General features: G+C 35.2%; 1 protein-coding gene across 1 annotated transcript; it reads left to right on the forward strand.

Annotated features, from left to right (window-relative positions):
- The first annotated feature begins 3,968 nt into the window (after positions 1-3,968).
- On the forward strand, positions 3,969-4,904 carry LOC142640027 (uncharacterized). Its single transcript, XM_075814140.1, has one exon. It carries the CDS (start codon positions 3,969-3,971, stop codon positions 4,902-4,904), a length of 936 nt encoding a protein of 311 aa, XP_075670255.1.
- Positions 4,905-18,698: the final 13,794 nt, after the last annotated feature.

Here is an 18,698-nt window from a genome sequence, read left to right on the forward strand (position 1 = left end):
TGATGAGATAATCTTTTGCATGTTTGTGGGTCCCTCCACCCATAGGTTTTGGGTGGCTTTCTAAGTCTGTGTTACTATTCCAGTACGTCTAATCATGTATTAAGGAGAAGACTTACAACTCTGCAGTTGAAATGATTTTCTAGTGACTTACGCCTAACGCCGAATCTCATGCTTAGCAAGCAAATTCCCCCAAGGCACTACTATTCTTCCTCGGAGATGGTGAAATCTATTTGGATGCTAGCGTCGTGGACATGCAGGCTTACTTTCCAATTTGGTGTTTATTAAGTTTGGATTGAACCTAAATTAACGTTGCTTGGCTTGGGCCTAGTATGGGCTGGACCTTTGCCCTCCTACAATAACCATACCTTATTAGTCCCAAAAAAATCGATTGAGAAAGGGAAATATGAAGATGGACTTACTTTGAGAGATATGATGAAAGAGAAAGGTGCGAAGAAGGAACCGGGATATAGTTGGATTTCTGTCAAAGGTAGAATCCATAAATTTTATGCAGGTGATCAACAACATCCTCAAAACGAGGCCATATATGCAAAGTTAGAAAAGTTGAGGGTGAGAATCAAATCCATGGGTTTTGTCCAAGACTTCAACTATGTATTATGAGATGTGGATCAGAGATAAAAGCTTTGTATGACTAGTGAAAGCCCATTAAAAGATATAAATTTCCACATGCCAATATTTCTAGTAATTATAAACATATAAATGGGCACACATCTTTCCCTAATACATGTATGTCTTTGAGTAGGACTTCTGCATTTAGAGATGCCGAGGAGAACTTACAAATGTGGCTGATGAATTCTGGTTAATGAATGTTTAGTGATAGGTCTAAGTGTCATGCTTAACCTATGACTCCTACAGGCTTGTCTACTTAAAAAGCAGAGAGCCAAAGGGAAATATTTTTGAGAACAATGGTACCATTAATTCTAGTGCTGAACATCGTTTGTTAATGCAGTTATGGCTCCTGGATAGGTTTAGAATACTAAGACTAATGTGACTAATTTTTTTAGATGTGGGAATGGATACCACTATTGATACTACTTTCAAAAATAAAGGTCTAACCATAGACTTTGTGATCCATATGATTATTATGAATGATTTGGAACAACCACATCAGCTTGTGGAAAGTTTTGCAAAATAGAAAAAGTTACACTTTTTACACATTTTGGTAAAAAAAAATACTCACATAAGAGCATCCACACCAATCCAGCTATAGTCTTCTAAATTAGAAAAAATTACAAATTTTTCACATTTTGAGTAAAAAAACACTCACATCAGTAGGTGTAAAAATGTGCAAAGATGTTCAAATTTATCCATGTGCTACAGTAACCGTGTATTTATACACTGTTACTGTTCATTTGTAAAAAAAATTTTATTCTTTTTTTCTCTCTGCTCTATCAAACTTCTTCTCTTCCCACCATTTACAACAACCTAGCGCGCCAGAATAAGAAGAAGGAAGAAGAAAATAACCACTCAACCACCAAACACCGCAACCTAGCACAGAGAATTAACCCAAAATCAATACCGCCTAATTACCACTCAATCACCACCACCACAACCCATCCAGACCCATGATATTCCAATCACAAAATCAACCAAAAACAAAGAAAAATCAAACCAAAAATCAATCTAAACCCAAAATCAAACCTTCAATGGAAACTCTCAACAACTTAGAACCAAAAATCAAACTTTAAAAAAAAAAACCCATCAACCCAAACCCAAACTCAAATCAAGGCCGCTGTCACCACTGCCATGGAGAGCTTGCTGCTTTCTTTGCTCGTGGAGAGCTTGCTGCGGCCATTAGAGAAGAGAGAAACAAGTGCTGAGCTACGAAAAAGGAAAAGATCAAAAAAAAAAAAAAAAAAAAGAAGAAGAAGAGAAGAGACCGTGGGAGAGGAAGTGGCAGAGAAAGGATGTGGCTTAGAAAGGATGTGGGTGTGGTTTTGTGAGATAAAAAAGGATAAATAAAAGAAAGGCTCAGATGTTTAGTAGTTGGGGTTAAAAGTGAGGGGCAAAAGGAAGCTTCAAGGAAGCTTCCTTAATTGTAAATATATATAAATATAATATAATTATAAAAGAATTGTGATAGTGATTTTTTTTTTTCAAACAAAGCATAATTTTATTTGAAATTTTATAGCAGAATGATGGTCGAAAACACTGATATATTGACTGTCGCTGAAGTCACTATTTTGGTGGTCTAGCCACCAGTGCTGGCGGCACGGTGGGTGAAGACACCGATCTAGCGGCAGTCGCTAGAAACACTATTTTAGAGGTTTGACCATCAGACCTTCACCACAAGCGGCTCCATTGGCCGAGCCACTGGTATTGGTAGTTTACTTAAAATTTAAGTTTAAATTAAAAAAGTATGACCATTAGGAAAAATAATAAAAAATTGATGAAGAATGAATATTTTATTGAAATATTTTGTAAAATAGAAAAACTAATGTGAGTGTTTTGTAAAAGTGATAGTGTAAAATAGAAAAAGTAGGTTTTTTGTGTAAAATAGACGGAATCTTTTAAAAGAACTGATGTGGTTGCTCTAAGTGGGTGTAAAATTGTGCATTTATGCACAATTGCTACAGAGCAACCACATCAGTTCATTTATAGTCTTTTAAAATAGAAAAAAATACAAATTTTACACATTTTGAGCAAAAAAACACCTACATCAGTGGGTGTAAAAATGTGTAAATATTTCCATGAGCTACAGAGCATCCACATCAGTATGTGCAAAAATTTTTCCATTTTGCACATCTAAAACGTACTTTTTCTATTTTACACACCTATTTTTACAAAACACCTACATCAGTTTGTCTATTATACACATTTATTCAAATAAAATATTCATTTCTTTAACATTGTGAACAGTAACCGTGAGAGTGAGGTGAGAAAGGAAATGAGAAAAAGAGAGTGAGGAGAGAGAAAAAAAGAATTAAAAAATTATTTACACGGTGAACAATAACCGTGTATATATGCACAGTTACTGTTCATTTACAAGACCATTGTGTATATTTAGACATTTTTACAAAGACTGATGTGGAGAGTTTTAGGTTAAAATGTACAAAATTGAGCACTTTTTGTATTTTAGAAGACTATCCACGAGCTGGTGTGGTTGCTCGAGCAACCACATCAGCTCATGGGAAAGATTTCATCTATTTTACACAAGAAACCTACTTTTTCTATTTTACACCATCACTTTTACAAAATACCCACATCAGTTTATCTATTTTACAAGACTTTTCAATAAAATATTTATTCTTCATCAATTTTTTTTTCCCTAATGGTCATACTTTTTTAATTTAAACTTATATTTTAAGTAAACTACCAACATCGGTGGCTCGCCCAATAGAGCTGCTTATGGTGGAGGTCTGATGGCCGAACCGCCAAAATAGTGGCTCCGGCGAACGTCGCCGGATTGGTCTCGCTGCCGACCGTACAGTCGAATAGTGATCCATCGGTGGGTGCATTGTTAAAATAGTGACTTCAACGAACGCCATTGATGCCCAAACTACCAAAATAGTGGCTTTGGTGACCATCCACCGGATTGGTGTCTCCGACCATTGTACTGCCATCATCAGTGGGCCGATTGTTGTAATAGTGGCTCCGACGACCGTTGCCGAATCAATGTATCCGACCATCGTATTGCTAGAATTGGTGACCGAACCGATGCTACCGAATCGATGTCTCCGACCAACGGTCATTTTTTTTTTGACCCAATGGTCATAATTTTTATTGTTATATCCACCAGACATAATTTTGAAATTCAAACGGTAAATTCAAACCTAACTTTAAACCCAATGGTAAATTCAAACCTAAAGGTCATATTTTTTAACTTTAAATCCAATGGTAAATTCAAACTTAAAGGTCAAATTCTTGCTCTATAAATATGACCATTTTCTCTCTAATTTCCATCCACTTCTACAAAATTATCTCTTCCATTCGGTTTTTGTTCTCTCTTAATGGAATTCCATTATGATATTGATTTTATTTTTTCAAATGATGAGCCTCCATTTGATCCATCTTCTGATGATGATGAGTTGGAACTTACTCTAGCTATTGTCATAGAAGAATTAAACAATGAAGGAGCATCAACATCACATCGTCGTTTGGTTCAACCTTGCAGGTTTATCTGGCGTAATCCTTTCCAAGGTCATAACAGGCTTTTCCATGATTATTTTGCTGAAACACCAGTGTATCCTCCTAATGTATTTCGAAGGAGGTTTCGAATGAGTCTTTCTCTTTTTCTACGTATCCATTCAAGAGTTGAAGTTACTGAACCATACTTTGTTCAAAAAAGAAATGTGGCTAACACACTTGGGTTGTCTTCCCTTCAAAAGATGACCGCTTCAATCAGAATGCTTGCTTATGGAGTGTCGACTGATTTCATGGATGAATACTTAAGGATTGGAGAAACCACTACAATAAAAAGCTTAAAATTTTTTGTTAAAACGGTAGTTTCAATCTTTTCTGAAAAGTACTTGAGGTCACCAAACAACAATGATATTGCAAGGTTGTTAGCGGCTGGCCAACACCATGGATTTCCAAGAATGCTGGGGAGCATCGACTGCTTGCATTGGAGGAAGAATTATCTACGTAAGTGGAAAGGTCAATATATTGGTCATTCTCGTGATCCAACGATAATTTTGGAAATAGTGGCGTTGTATGACCTTTGGATATGGCATGCATTTTTTGGGTTACTGGGGTCTTACAATGACATTAATGTCCTAGAACGGTCTTCTGTATTTTCTGAGCTTGCTGAAGGGTGTACTCCTCCGGTTAATTACTCAATAAATGGTAATGACTATTTGATGGGGTACTATCTTACAGATGGTATGTATCCATCATGGACAACATTTGTCAAAACAATTCCAGCACCACAAGACCATAAAAGATAACATTTTTCTTCCATACAAGAGGCGGCCAGGAAGGATGTCGAACGTGCATTTGGAGTACTTCAAGTGCGATTTGCAATTGTGCGCAGACCTGCACGTTTTTTCCACCTTGAACACTTAAGGACATTATGATGACATGTATAATATTGCATAATATGATCATTGAAGATGAGCGACATACTTACCTTAGAGCAAATGACTACAATTATGATCAAATCGATGATAATGGACCCGAACCGGTGTCACATAATCCCACTTGTATCCTTATGCAGTTCATTGAACATCATAATTCTATTAGAGATAGATGAATTCATTCTCAACTTCAAGCAAATCTTCGAGCATCTATGGCAACTACAAGGCCAGCCGTAGGAATTTGGAATTCTAAATTTCTAAGTATTACTACTTTTATTTAATGTGAACCTTCATTAGAATTTGAAATTTACTAAGTTTAATATTACTAAGTTTCCAAAAAGGACACTGTAAATTTTATTCTAATATTAAACTTCTTTGTCACTCTATTAAACTTCATTGTCACGAATTTAAAATTTACTAAGTTTAATATTAATAAGTTTCCAAAAAGGACACTGTAAATTTTATTCTAATATTAAACTTCATTGTCACAAATTTGAAATTTACTAAGTTTTTTTTTTTTTTTTTTTGAGATAAAAGATAGAAATTTTATTTGATAAAATTTGCAAAGAGTACATAAGAACCCTACAATTACAAAAAAGCATCGGACCACAATTACAACCATTATAACAGATTATTCTCTTTCTTAATAGATTAGAAACATTCCTGAAGTCTCCAATCTGAGTTTAAACATAATCTTTGATCTCCTTCAACAGCTTTTCCACAATTTCAACTTGACTATTATATTTATAGACCCTTGGAACACCTTTGCAGTCAAATGTGGTACACACAGCAGAACCCTTAGAACTGCCTATTATGCAGAAAAATAACACTATGCAGAAACACAAAACAGTTTCTGCAGAAACACATAATTATGCAGAAACACAAAACAATTTATGCGAAAACAAATAATTATGCAGAAAAATAACACTATACAAAAACACATCAGATATGCAGAAACTATCAACAAGTACATCAGATATGCAGAAACTATCAACTATTGAGAAAGTGCAATTTACATTCAAATAGCATATACAACCAATAAAATCAGCAAGTACAACCACCTTCAACAGAGACATGGCTTCACCCAAAATAGAATGACAAGAACAGAATTACAAATTAAATGGAATAATCAAGTGCTATTGTCCGTGCACAATACAAAATTTACAACATTGCATCTGTTTCCTTGCACAAGTGAAGACTACAAAAGTATATCTAACATGATTAGAGATTGAATAATCATGTCCCCTGCACAAGTAAATACTACAAAAGAGATGTCTAACATCAAATCATCTATGTCAACCATGTGCTAGTATCTTTGTACTATACAAAAAATTACTTGATTAGATATTGTCAATAATAATATTAAAATTATGATGGAAATTTAGATCTTAACCTCTCCAAGATTTCCAAACGACGTAGACAAATATATTCTTTTTGCTCGAGATCCATGGTTCTTGTATCTTTCATCATAATCTCATCTTCCATTTTCCTCTTTTCTACTTCATTCCTCTCTTCCTTAATATGAATCAACTCTTCATTATTCTCTTCCTTGATACGAATCAACTCTCTTCGTTCTTCAAATGCAATGCGCATTAACTCTCTTCGTTCTTCGGATGCAGTGCGCATTAACTCTCTTCGTTCTTCTAATGCAATGCGCATACTTTCCTTTTTCTCCTCATGCATTCTCCTCTTTTCTTCCTTGATTTCGTCCAATTGGGAGGAAAGCATTGGGACCACGTCATCACAATTCTTTCTTTTCTTTAATTTCTCATTTTCGGCCTGCTTGCCTATGACTCTCTAAGGTTTATCCGGAGTTCATCTCATCATTATCTTTATCTAGATTTATTGAGCTTGCAAAATTATGACAAGATTATGTGACTGGCTTTCTTGTGCAAACCTTCAAATTATCTCTTAGAATCCACCATTTAGCTTCATTCCTCAAAATTCTCCAACAATGTTCCAATTGAAATGCGTTTTTGCTATTACTTAGATACATAGCTTTTGTATCTTCAATCTACAAAAGTAAAAAATTGAAAATAATGAGAATCATAAAACTAAAAGTGTATTGATGTACAATACATATTAGATGTTGAGTCGAAATATCTTGTCATGCTCAGTTTTACCACTTTCATTCTGGTTCTCAATTTGGGCCAAGCATCCACAAAACTTGTTAGTCTCCCTTTGAATTGTTGACCACCGACTATTTAAAGAATCCTTGGTGCGGTTAAATTTCTTGTCATTGTGGAAGGTGGACCAAATTCTATCCCCAAATGTTGTGTTTTTGGTCCGTCGATGTCACGGCATCTAAGTTGATATTGAGCCACGCCGACACTAGCTTAATGTCTTCATCTACGGTGAAGTTGATTCCCCATTGACCTCTCTTAGTAGTTGATTTTTTTGCAATGGGGGGTATAGATTGTCCCATTTCAACTTGGGGTGGAGATTGATGGACATTTACGTCTGAATGCGAAGTGGACATCAAAATACTACTGTCAAAAGACTCAAAACCTTGTTCATTGTCTTGTAAAATGTCAAGGAAGAAGGGATTTTGTGAGTCCATCACCTAATAAACACCAAAATAATTCAGAAGTAGCACTAATATGCAACAAAATTGAAGTTGAAATTTATCTACTAGATAATGCAGGGGAAAAGAATTGACAGAGGTGGGTATAACTCGCTGAAAAACATAGATTTAAAAGTATAACTCGCTGAAAACATAAAGGTAAACAGTAGGGGTGTCTACGGGTCGGTCCGGGTCGGGTTTGTGCCCAACCCGCGACTGACCCGACCAAGTCGGGTTCCAGATTTTCAGACCCACCACCGACTAGTCAGAAAATCGGATCAGATCGAATGGTTCTTGCTGGAAAGTGGTTGGGTCTCGGTCGGGGTTGATTATTTGCAAACGGCGAGAATCCGGCCAAGAAAATATGAAAAATGCAGAATTCGGCGACATTTTTTTTGAAAAACGTTAGAAATCCTGCCAGATCTCGCCAGATCCTGCGAGATCTCGGCCATTTTCGGCAAGATCTCGGCTAGATCTAGCGAAATCTCACCGGATCTACCCAAAAAAATCTCAAAACTCGCTGGGAAAATGATGGGTCGGTAGGATCGGGTTTCACTGATTTGAGAGGAGGAGATCCGATCTCCGACCCATTGATCTTGGATTTTGGAGAATCAAAACCGTCGCCGACCGCCGGAGCAGTCGGTTCGGTCAGCAGCGGGTCGGGTTCGGTTGGCGGCATCGGGTGGGTCGGTTTCGGCGGGTCTTTGGACAGCCCTAGTAAACAGTATGGGATCTATAATAGAGCTTCTCCATCCTTCATAAACTAAAAGAAACCTCACGAACTAAGAAGATGAACACAAGAATTTGATCAAAGAACACCAACTGTCTCAATTGACACATGATCCATTCATGTCTAAAGCACTAACATTATCAACAGAACTCTCAAATAAAACCCATATGCATTTGTACTTATATTAACACAGAATTAAGGAAAGTCACACTTCAAATAAGTTTTGGAGAAGAAAACAGTCCCTTGGCACTGCTCTATATATTTAGCTGTTTTGTTGTGAATCTAAGAGCCTTAGGCCTTGTGTTAGTGTAGGCTAGGCATTGCCTCATGCTTTTTTGTAAACTTTGTTGGGCACACTGAGCCCAACATGTAATTACCTATCTTGCTTGTTGTATACAAAAACTAAAATACATCCCACTTTGGGTCATAATTTAGCCTAAAACATGCAATTCCTAAAATAAGGGTTCCTATCTCAATTAGAGAACTCATCAAATTAAATTTCTTAGTCAACCCATGGTAGTGCCTAAATTAAATATTAGTGATGTCCAAAAAAAGGTGTTGGCATTCTACTGTTCAGCAAAATATTTTACATCAACAACCAAAATATATTGACCAATTCACTATATTCCGTTTAACTGAACATAGTTAATCAAATTCCACAATCACAACCAAGTGTACTTCAAATTCCGAGTGTACTTCAAATATAAAAGGAAAAAACACCCGTATGGGCTAACTGCACAGAGTTAATCAAATTCCACAATCACAACTAAGCACCCTTATGGGCTAATTCATTGACCAATTCATGTACAAACTCAAGAAAATCAAACCTCAAAGTAGCAGAAATAAAAATAAAAATCAAAACCCTCACTTTCAACCCCACCAACAAAACACAAAAAAGAAAACCAAAAAGACAACTACAAGCACAATCCTTCAGCTTTAAGATAAAACACACATGGAATAAGAGACTCCACCAAATCAGCACAAGGAAAACAATTTGAAAACTAAGTATATAACTAAGCAGTTTATAACTAAGTATAAACATGTTCAATCAGTCAGAAAAATAAGGGAGAAAAAGAAATTTAATACATGTTTAAAAACTCCAAATTCTTTAAACACTCCCTACACACGGGGAAACTAATCCCTATCAAAAGACATAAAATTTAATCCTAACCTGAACTCTAAAATAATTAAATATAAATACACACAAAATCTGAAATACTAATAAATTTCAAAAATAACTTTGGGTGTGCTCCAAAGAATCCCTAAAAAAACACCTCAAACTAGAAAAAATTTGAAATAAGAAACTCCTAAGAAACCCTAAAAAAAATTAGTTTAGAGAAACTCCCAAGAATCTTGCTTGAAACCAAAAAGCAAAAAAAACCATAAAATCTCAATGAGAAAAACCCATACCTTTTTAGAGAAATTAGCCCCAAAGTCTGTCAATAGAGAATATGAGTTTGTCAATTGATCCACCCTACTCATGGGGCTGTAAAACCCCCAAACCAATCACATTATTTTCCGTGGTGATGAGAATGAGCAAAAGCTGGTAAGAAGCAGATGAAGAAAGAAGATGAGAGGAAAAGCTCAGGAATGAAACAGGGAGAGAGAGAAGCTGAGACCTGAGAGGTGTTGGTGTTGCTCAGTGAGAGGAAAGAGAAAAAAAAGAGCGAAAAATGTGTTTTATACTGTACAAAGATAATATTAAAATAATGAATAAACGAGCTATAGTAATTGTGTAAATATACACGGTTAGAGCATCCACATTAGTTGGTGGATACTCTTCTATAATACAAAAATTCCTTCATTTTACACATTTTGGCCAAAAAAACACCCACATCAGTGGTTGTAAAGTTGTGCATAAATATACAAATGCCACAGTGACTGTGCATATATGCACGGTCACTGTAGCTCGTGAATTTACTATTTTAATAATTTCTTCTCTCTCTTACGTCTGACTTTCATCTCAACTCTCTCTTTTTCATTTCATGATAGCTCTTTCTTTCTCTCATTTTAACTCTGCAAAGCCGATCAACTTCTCCTTCTTTTTCAAAATCTCAGGCTTCGAAGACGAAGACGAAGACGACGATAGCTCGGTGCAGATCTCGCGCGCCACGGATTGAGTTCGATTGGCGAGTTTGGGCAGCGAGTAAGTTGGGAACGCCGATCAACCTCTCCGATCCAACAATCTGTTTGGAAACGAAGACGGTGACGGAAAATTAATCGGACATGGAGGGCGAAGCTCGTTACTGCTTGGACAACTCTAGCACCTCTTCCTGTGCCATGGGGTTTTTGTGTGGGGCCGAGGTCTTGAACTCCAGCATCGTCGAGGATTGAGACGATGAGAGTCGTTGATGATGGGTTTAGGGGTCTCAATTTTCTGTGGGGTTTGGATTTTTTGTGGGGTTTGGAATTTCTGTTTGGATTTTCTGTGGGGTGATGGTAGTTGATGATTGTGGGTTGATGGTGGTGGGTGAGTGGGTGGGTGGGTGGGTTTGATGGTGGTGGTTGGGTGGGTAGGTGGGTTTGATGGTGGTGGCTGGGTGGCTGGGTTTGTGTTGGGTCTGTGAGAGGGTTCCAGAGAGGAGGAGAGGGAAGGAAATAATAAAAAATGTAAAAAGAATGAAAATTTTATTGACTAAATGTGTAGAATAGATAAACTGATGTGAGTGTTTTGTAAAAGTGGATGTGTAAATTAAGAAAAGTAGGTTTTTTCTTGCAAAATAGACAGAAAATTTGCACGAACTGATGTGGTTGCTCTCCGTGCATTTACGCACAGTTACTGTAGCATGTGCATTTAATATTTTAATAATTTTTTCTCTCTCTTCGGCTCTGTTGGTCTCACTCTCACCTCACTCTCCTGCTCTGACCAAAGAACCTCACTTTCCCTTTTTCTCATTTCATCAAATCATCAAACCATCTGATCTCTCACCGATCAATTCATCTCTCGCCACTGCCGCCAATAGCCACTGCCCTGATCTCTCGCCTATTAGAGAAACAAAGTGAAATTCGAAAGAATACCTCCTCCATTCCCTGAGAGCAAAGCCTTCCTCAAGCTCCATCTCCATCGAAGGGGGCAAAATCAGACCGTCCAATCTGGGAAACCCTCCATTGAAGTCCTCACCGATCACTTCATCGGCATGAATCTCTGAGATTGGCTGCGAAGCGAACACGTCATCTTCGGTGGAGAAAGAGGTGTCGTTGTTGTGATTGTTGTTGTGGAAGATCGGTGAATTAGTGGCCGAGTCCTTGAGTGGGTCAAAGTTGGCGAAATGAGTTGCGGCGAACGAGTCGAATTGTTGGGAAGGTTTGATTATTGGGTTGTTTGATCGGTGTCCTTGAGTGAGTCAGTGTCATTTTTGTTTGATGTTGTTGTTTGATCAGTGGGTTTTGATTAGTGGGTTGTTTGATTGGTGGGTTGTTTGATCTCGTTGTTTGATCGCTGCTGTTTTGATCGTTGATGGTGACTGAGTATTGAGAAAACATGTTTTTTTTTTGCAAAATGGATAGAAATTATGCATCCACTTATGTGGCTCTAACTTGTGGGTATTATTGTTTGTCATGGAGGGGCAATCTTGGCATTATATTTGCAATCAAAGAAGGTGTGTAAGAACATCCTCAACCAAGTCATCCACCATTGCAAAGCAGTTGAAAACAGTGCGGAACAATGGCTCAAGGTGTACAAGAGTACAAAGACAAGGTAATGGTTTCCTTCTTTGATGCGGCAAAATAAGAATGAAAAGCTTGATTTCGATCTGTTAATTGATTTTTAAAAATGAGCATGATTCATTCATGAGTCCTGCCTTAAATTATGTAATTGCAGATCTGAATGATGAGTTGCACTTTGTTCGTGTGACTGATTAAATAAACATAAAATCAAAGCTTCTTTTGATAATCAAAAGAAGCGTGATTATTGAATGCTTTTTCGCACATACGTACGGAGCTTGCAGTCCATTCTTGCTGCTGTAATTAATTATCTTCTTTCACCACCGTTACTTAGATGAACTTTGTCTTTGGATGAATATAGACTTTATTCAACCAGACCAACCAACCTGCCAGAAGCAGAACCAAAAACAACCAGCAGCGGAGCTGCACTAACTGCACCCTTCTAACCATACGCACCTACAACAGAACAACAAAGTCCCATACACTCAAAAAAACAAAACAAAAAACAAAAAATCCAGAAACTACTGGGTCTACAGTACATATACAACAAAGGGAAACAGCAGATAGCCTAAAACCATTTAATAAGAATAGAATAGGGAATCCAACTAAAGCAACATTTAACTCGATTTAAAGCTGAAATTTTCATTTTAGTTCCAGCAGCCAATCTACCCCACAATAGCCATTACTGCAGCTAGGGTCCCCTCTTAACTTCTTTCACTCTAAACATGATTAATTGTAGCTTACAAAGCCACTTTGCAGAATCTTGATCTCAAACTTGCACCTTTTAAACTATTGATAATCCAATAAGATAGCTGATAATCCTGATCTTGAATTTGCCTATAACAAACACTTCAAAAGTATCTACTTCCAACTTCTGAGTGTTACTGTTAAGACATTCAAAATAAAGATGGTCTCTGGACTCAATCCTATACCTGCATAATAAAAACCCATCTTTCATTTCTCACCAATCTCTACTTAATGGTAAGAATGAAAGCATGTTTAGGAACCAAACCAGAAAACCAAAGACTTTTCCACCGCATAACCACATGCTGTTTAGACCTGATGGCATCCCAAGTAGTTGAATAGCTGTTTTTATCATTGGTAGCAGGAATCACTCAACTGTCTCCTCATACCACTAATTTGCACTTCAAACATCCTGCTCTGAATAAACATAAGCTGATCGGACAGAGCTGGATTCCACTTATATGAACTTCATTAATTGCAGACTATTTTGAACAAATTATGTAATAAGCACACTCAACCTGCACTGTTGATGGGGTGAAATTTGGCTTGGTTTTGATGTTATGAATTTATATTATTGAGCTTGATTTCTGTTAGGGGTTATCATGTTAACGTACACCCATAAACAAAAAATGTTGCTTTCACATTCCGTGGTGCAGAATCAATACTTTTAAGGTTAAACTAATTGATTTACATTAGGGGATGTTATTTTAACCCTGATATTGTTGCTTCTGTTACTTCTGTACCTTTCTCTTATTGGTTAATAAAAGTGACCTTGGCTATGTCATATCACGATTGATTTTAATTTTGTACTTGCAGGATTAAAATATTAACATGCTCTTGTGATTGGAAAATGAGTTTGTTTTAACAGAAATGTTAAAGACATAAATTTTTTCTCAATTTATAATTGGAACATGATCATTTCTATATAAACATATCACTCGCACTTTTTTTTTTAGTTTTTTTTTTTATGAATTAATATTCACAATCAACTATATCAATATATAGTAGCGAAATTTTTTGTACCACTAGACTTAATTAATTGTTTTAGAAAGCGTATGGATCAATGAATCGTCTTTATTTTTTTGGGCAACAACCTTCAATCACGGATCCGATGATAGGTTTCAAAGGGTTTGAGAAGCCCATCAGCAACAGTATTCCTGCGGGCCCCAGGTTTTGTATTAGAAAAAGTCATCTAAAATCTACTGAACCCGTTTGAAAATCATCTGGAATCTAATTAGCACTGCAGAACTAGGTGCTACTATTTATAATTAATTTCCACGTTGGCTGTGCTTATCTTGTATAATGCATCAAACAAAAGAGTGCAAGTACTACTTATTATTTTCCCCGTGAAGAGATAGTAGAATCTTACTCCAATGACCAATCCATAAAATCAAGTGAATCAGTACATGAACAGTGTTCAAGTATTATGCTTATAATATGACAGTGAAATTATAGCTGTAACCAATGCACAAAGTTTTCACATTTTTTCAAGAGTTTGTACTTTTTACGTTTGGTAAACAGTAAAGTGATCGACAATGTCTTGTAAAAATCAACGTGCATCTAATATCGTCATGACAATCTGAGACCTTAACCATGGAAAAGAGCCAATCAAATTACAGACAGATAGATCTTATTTGTTGGGAGTCAAAGTAGCCTTTCTCCATCTAAGTGATTGCATGTCCTTTTTGGCATACTGTTGTAACCCTACATATTATAAGACCTATTGTACGCAAATCAGAGAAAAGGTCATTTTCAAAATGCTAGGAAGTCTAAAAACTCTTCCTCCTCATTCCAAGAAAATCAAGAGCTTCTCCTATATTTTAGTGGGGGACCTGAAGAAAATTGTTGCATTTGCATACCAAACAAGACATCAAGCCGAAATGCAACAATCTCTGGCCTCTCATACACTATCCAGAAATCAACAAAGAGACGCAAAAACTGAAAACACATCCTTCTGATATGTCTAATAGATATGGCCTTTGCAGGGTACATATCTATCTCTATCTCTCTCTCTCTCTTGTGCAACTGTGGTTTTTTGGTTGTTTTCACTGGTGGATTTTGCTATGGTTCCATTTACATGTGAAGAATAAGGGACAAGCTAGGCTAGCGTGGTGTGATATGCTCCAAATATTATATAATATTCCATATTATCCTTCTGTCCTTTGTAATTGAAATAATTTCATGTTCTACAGCTGCAAACCGACCCCGTGACCTACATGGTAGCAATCTCTGAACAACAGCTACAACTATTTTTGCTTCTATCGTGCATATTCGTAATGCTGCTAGACAATTATTCTTTTTTAATAGTTCACCTCCAAAGATGTGGGCTATGTAACCAAATCATGAAGCTGAGTATATCAATAACTATGCAACTTAGCAGTTTTATATATTTATTTATCTATCAAACTGCATATTTGGTTTTTAAACTTTAAATTTTATTTCAAAAATTGTTTTTTATATTTTAAAATATTTCACGAGTTGCTATACTATTATTAAAAGTGTTCAAAAGTCATTCTATAGATGGAAAATACTAACCTAACAGACAAGATATATACTACAATATAGGCTTCATGTTATTGAAGCGGTTTCATCTTCTTTATGTCAATTTTACTTTGTCAACATTTTCCATATATTTTATAAATAAATAAAACACTTTCCATCTATTAGACGATGGTAAGGATTTTTAAAAAATATTTTAAAGTATAAAAATGTTTCATTTGAAATAAAACTAAAAGCTTGGGATCCAAACATATAATTTAATGAATGGACGATTGTAGGTTTAATTCATCATAAATATATATAGTAGTATGAGATTTGTAAAATTAGATTTTTTGTTATTTAAATATTAAAAAATATACATGCATAGTCTGTGTGTTTATCTAAGAGGGAAGAAGAAAATGAATACCGTAATTAAGTTTTTTTTTTCTTTTTTTTTTTGCCGAAGAAATACCATAATATTAAGTTTACTAATTAACTTCGTAGGCCCGAAATCGAGTATAGTTATTAAGCAAGGGCTTCGAGAATGGTGCAAAAGGATTGTCATTTTCACACTTATTACAGACTAACAGTCCTAAGAGATTGGACAACTGACCAATAAGCTCTCATTATACGTGTAGTCCAGTCCACGTCTTGCATTTATTATGAGGGAAAAAGGTAAACAGTACGTAATTTTCTTCTGACGAATAACCTATGCACGTAGTTTCCCCGTGAATTATTAAGAACAATCAGAATTGGAGGGAAGATATATATATAGATGAAGGGCAGTGGCATCTATTAGTTTATTCTTTTACCACCTTCAACTAGATAGCGAAACATCTAATATTGGTTATCTAGAGTTGATTTGCATGTATATATAGCAGAAATTTTTAGTATATATAGATAGCAATACTAGATAAGAAAACAATAGATGCTTGAGATAATGTGCAGTGATCAATTTGGAAGGAAAAAAAAAAGTTTTACCAAAGAAAAGACAATGTAACATAGCTGTCCAGCGTGTGAGAATTTATTTGTTAATTTGCGTAGGCAATAGGCATCTAGTCCTCTCTGACCACAAAAAACTCATAACAGCAAAGCGTGTCTAGAATTCTAAGGGTGAAGACCAATGGGAAGTGACCTCTTTATTCTTCTAACGTGTATGCGGGTGTCTGAAGAGTGTGTGTGTGTGTGTTTGCTTCGTGAAAATGACTTATTTACTCAATGAAAAACACACTTTTCATACATATATAAATTTGATGTTGAATATTAATAATTTGATGTTGTATTTATACATTTTCTATCGCTACATTTTTTTTTTTTTTTTGATATAGGATCTTTCACTCCATGTTGAATGCACATATATAGAGCGAAACATCTTGTTTTTTGTTCATATCTCATAAATTCATATTATCCTCGCAGATTCTTTAATTAATTGCCATGAAGAATACGGCCAAATGTAAAAAAAAAAATGCCAACAAGAACTCTCTCTCTCAACAGAGACTTCTCACACAAAACTTTTTACTTTTATTAGATTTGTTAAGTTCACTGTTCACATGTGCATGTGAATGTACCTTCCCGAAGTGCGACTCACGTGAGTTTTGCTAGCAAGTCACAAGAATCCTAAAATGCTTCTCTCTGCAGAAGGATAAAATATTATGAGAAATAAAGAAAGCAAATTATTGATGATAATGATGATGAACTTGTTTAGATAACTAGCTTCATAAGTTTGTCATCTTATGATGGACTCGAAATTCATTTTCAAATAATATGGAATGCCACGAGAATGATTCTCAAAAAAAAAAAAAAAAAAAAAGGGAATGCCACGAGAAGTATTTCTTAACTTAATGTTACTTTAATTGCATGATTAGGCAATAAAATATGACACATCGGTTTGTTTTGGGTGCGCATGATATAATTAATAATTGATATAAGTAGACAGAAAACGCATACACGTAAGCAATGGATTACTATAACTCACATCACTTGCTAATGATAGAACTAATTACCAAACCCTAGGTCTAGGTGTTTCTATAACTTTGAACCTAAGGTTTAGAATATATACTTTATAGTAAAAGCTCTTCCTAAAGTTTTTATTAAAAAAAAGTTAATAGTAAAAGCATTAATTCTCCATCCGTACATTAATTCTTCATTATAATATATGTGAATTAGAACAATGAATTTCGGAAAAAGAATCTTCTTAATCTCCAATTTTTTTGCATGTAACAAACCATCAACAAGCTTAGTGACTCCTATAAAAAATAAAAATAAAAAAAGCTTAGTGACTAGTTATGTGACAGTGAGTGGTGTAAACTAATAAATGAACCCATTTGTTCTTGGTACACAATTTCCTGCCTCCCTATTATTATTATTATTATTATTTTTTTTTTCCATTTGTAAAAAGCATGAGGTAGCTATCTATAATAGATGAAAATTTCTCAATTTTTATTCTTGTATATACCGTTTGTATTTTTTTTCAATCTCAATTTTTATTTTTTTAATACTCAGTGATTGATTTATGAAAGATATTTAGTTGAAGGGAAGCAAATAGAAATACTAATAATTTCAAGAAGTGCCAAAGACAAATTGCTTATCTGTTTTAACTTGTATTTTTCCCACTTTTTCTCAATATATCATCTTCTCGATAAGCATCCAGTCACCCTCATTTGACAAAATGCTGAAGTTCAGTATTATGCCATTTAGCGTTTCAAAAGTTGGATCCTTCCTGAAGATAAAACAAACTCAATTGTATAGCATTGAAGAAATTAAAGAATGCTGAGGCTGTCAAGATTGAAAAGAAAACTACATCAATAATTGATACATTCACTTAAAAAAAAAAAGAGTATTTTTTTTTGTTGTTGTAATAATGACTACAACTCTAATGGAAAATCAAGAGCAAGTAAAAAATCAATCGATTCTCAACAAATTGAAAATGAAATCCCCATATATAACTCATGCACTATACAGCTTGATTGAAAACAAGTTATTATTATTATTAATTAAAAAAATTACATCTTAAACCATATGGTCAAAGTAAATGACAAACTAAACATTATAATTTCAAAAATATAACAAATTAAATCTCAAGTACACGTTTGAATGAATAATATTGTATTGGTTAAGGATTTAATTTGTTACTTTTAAAACTATATGATTTAATTTATTACATAAGTTTAAATTTTCAATTATTATTATTATTATTATTATCAATTTAGATCTAAAACTGTATAGGAGTTTATAGGAAGATTAAGTATTTTTATAATGGAAGGTGGCAAGAGACAAGGTTGGAGCAGGGGTATATGTATGGAGAGCGTTGTTGTGTTGTAATGATTAATGGGCACACATGTGAATAGGGGTGGGTACGTGGTTTGTCCGTGTTGAATGGAGACAATGTTGCAAGCAAGAAGGAGCTGCTCTCTAAAACTTTGCGTATCAACTGTTTGATAACACATCTCGTGATACACTCATCGATCAGAGATAGCCTAGCTATAAC

Source organism: Castanea sativa, chromosome 6 (genome assembly GCF_040712315.1).
Source record: "Castanea sativa cultivar Marrone di Chiusa Pesio chromosome 6, ASM4071231v1".
In the NCBI taxonomy this organism is placed as follows: Eukaryota; Viridiplantae; Streptophyta; class Magnoliopsida; order Fagales; family Fagaceae; genus Castanea; species Castanea sativa.

Coding starts and splice junctions, on each gene's coding strand:
- LOC142640027 (XM_075814140.1), top strand. CDS start 3,969: ATGGAATTCCATTATGATATTGATTTTATTTTTTCAAATGATGAGCCT.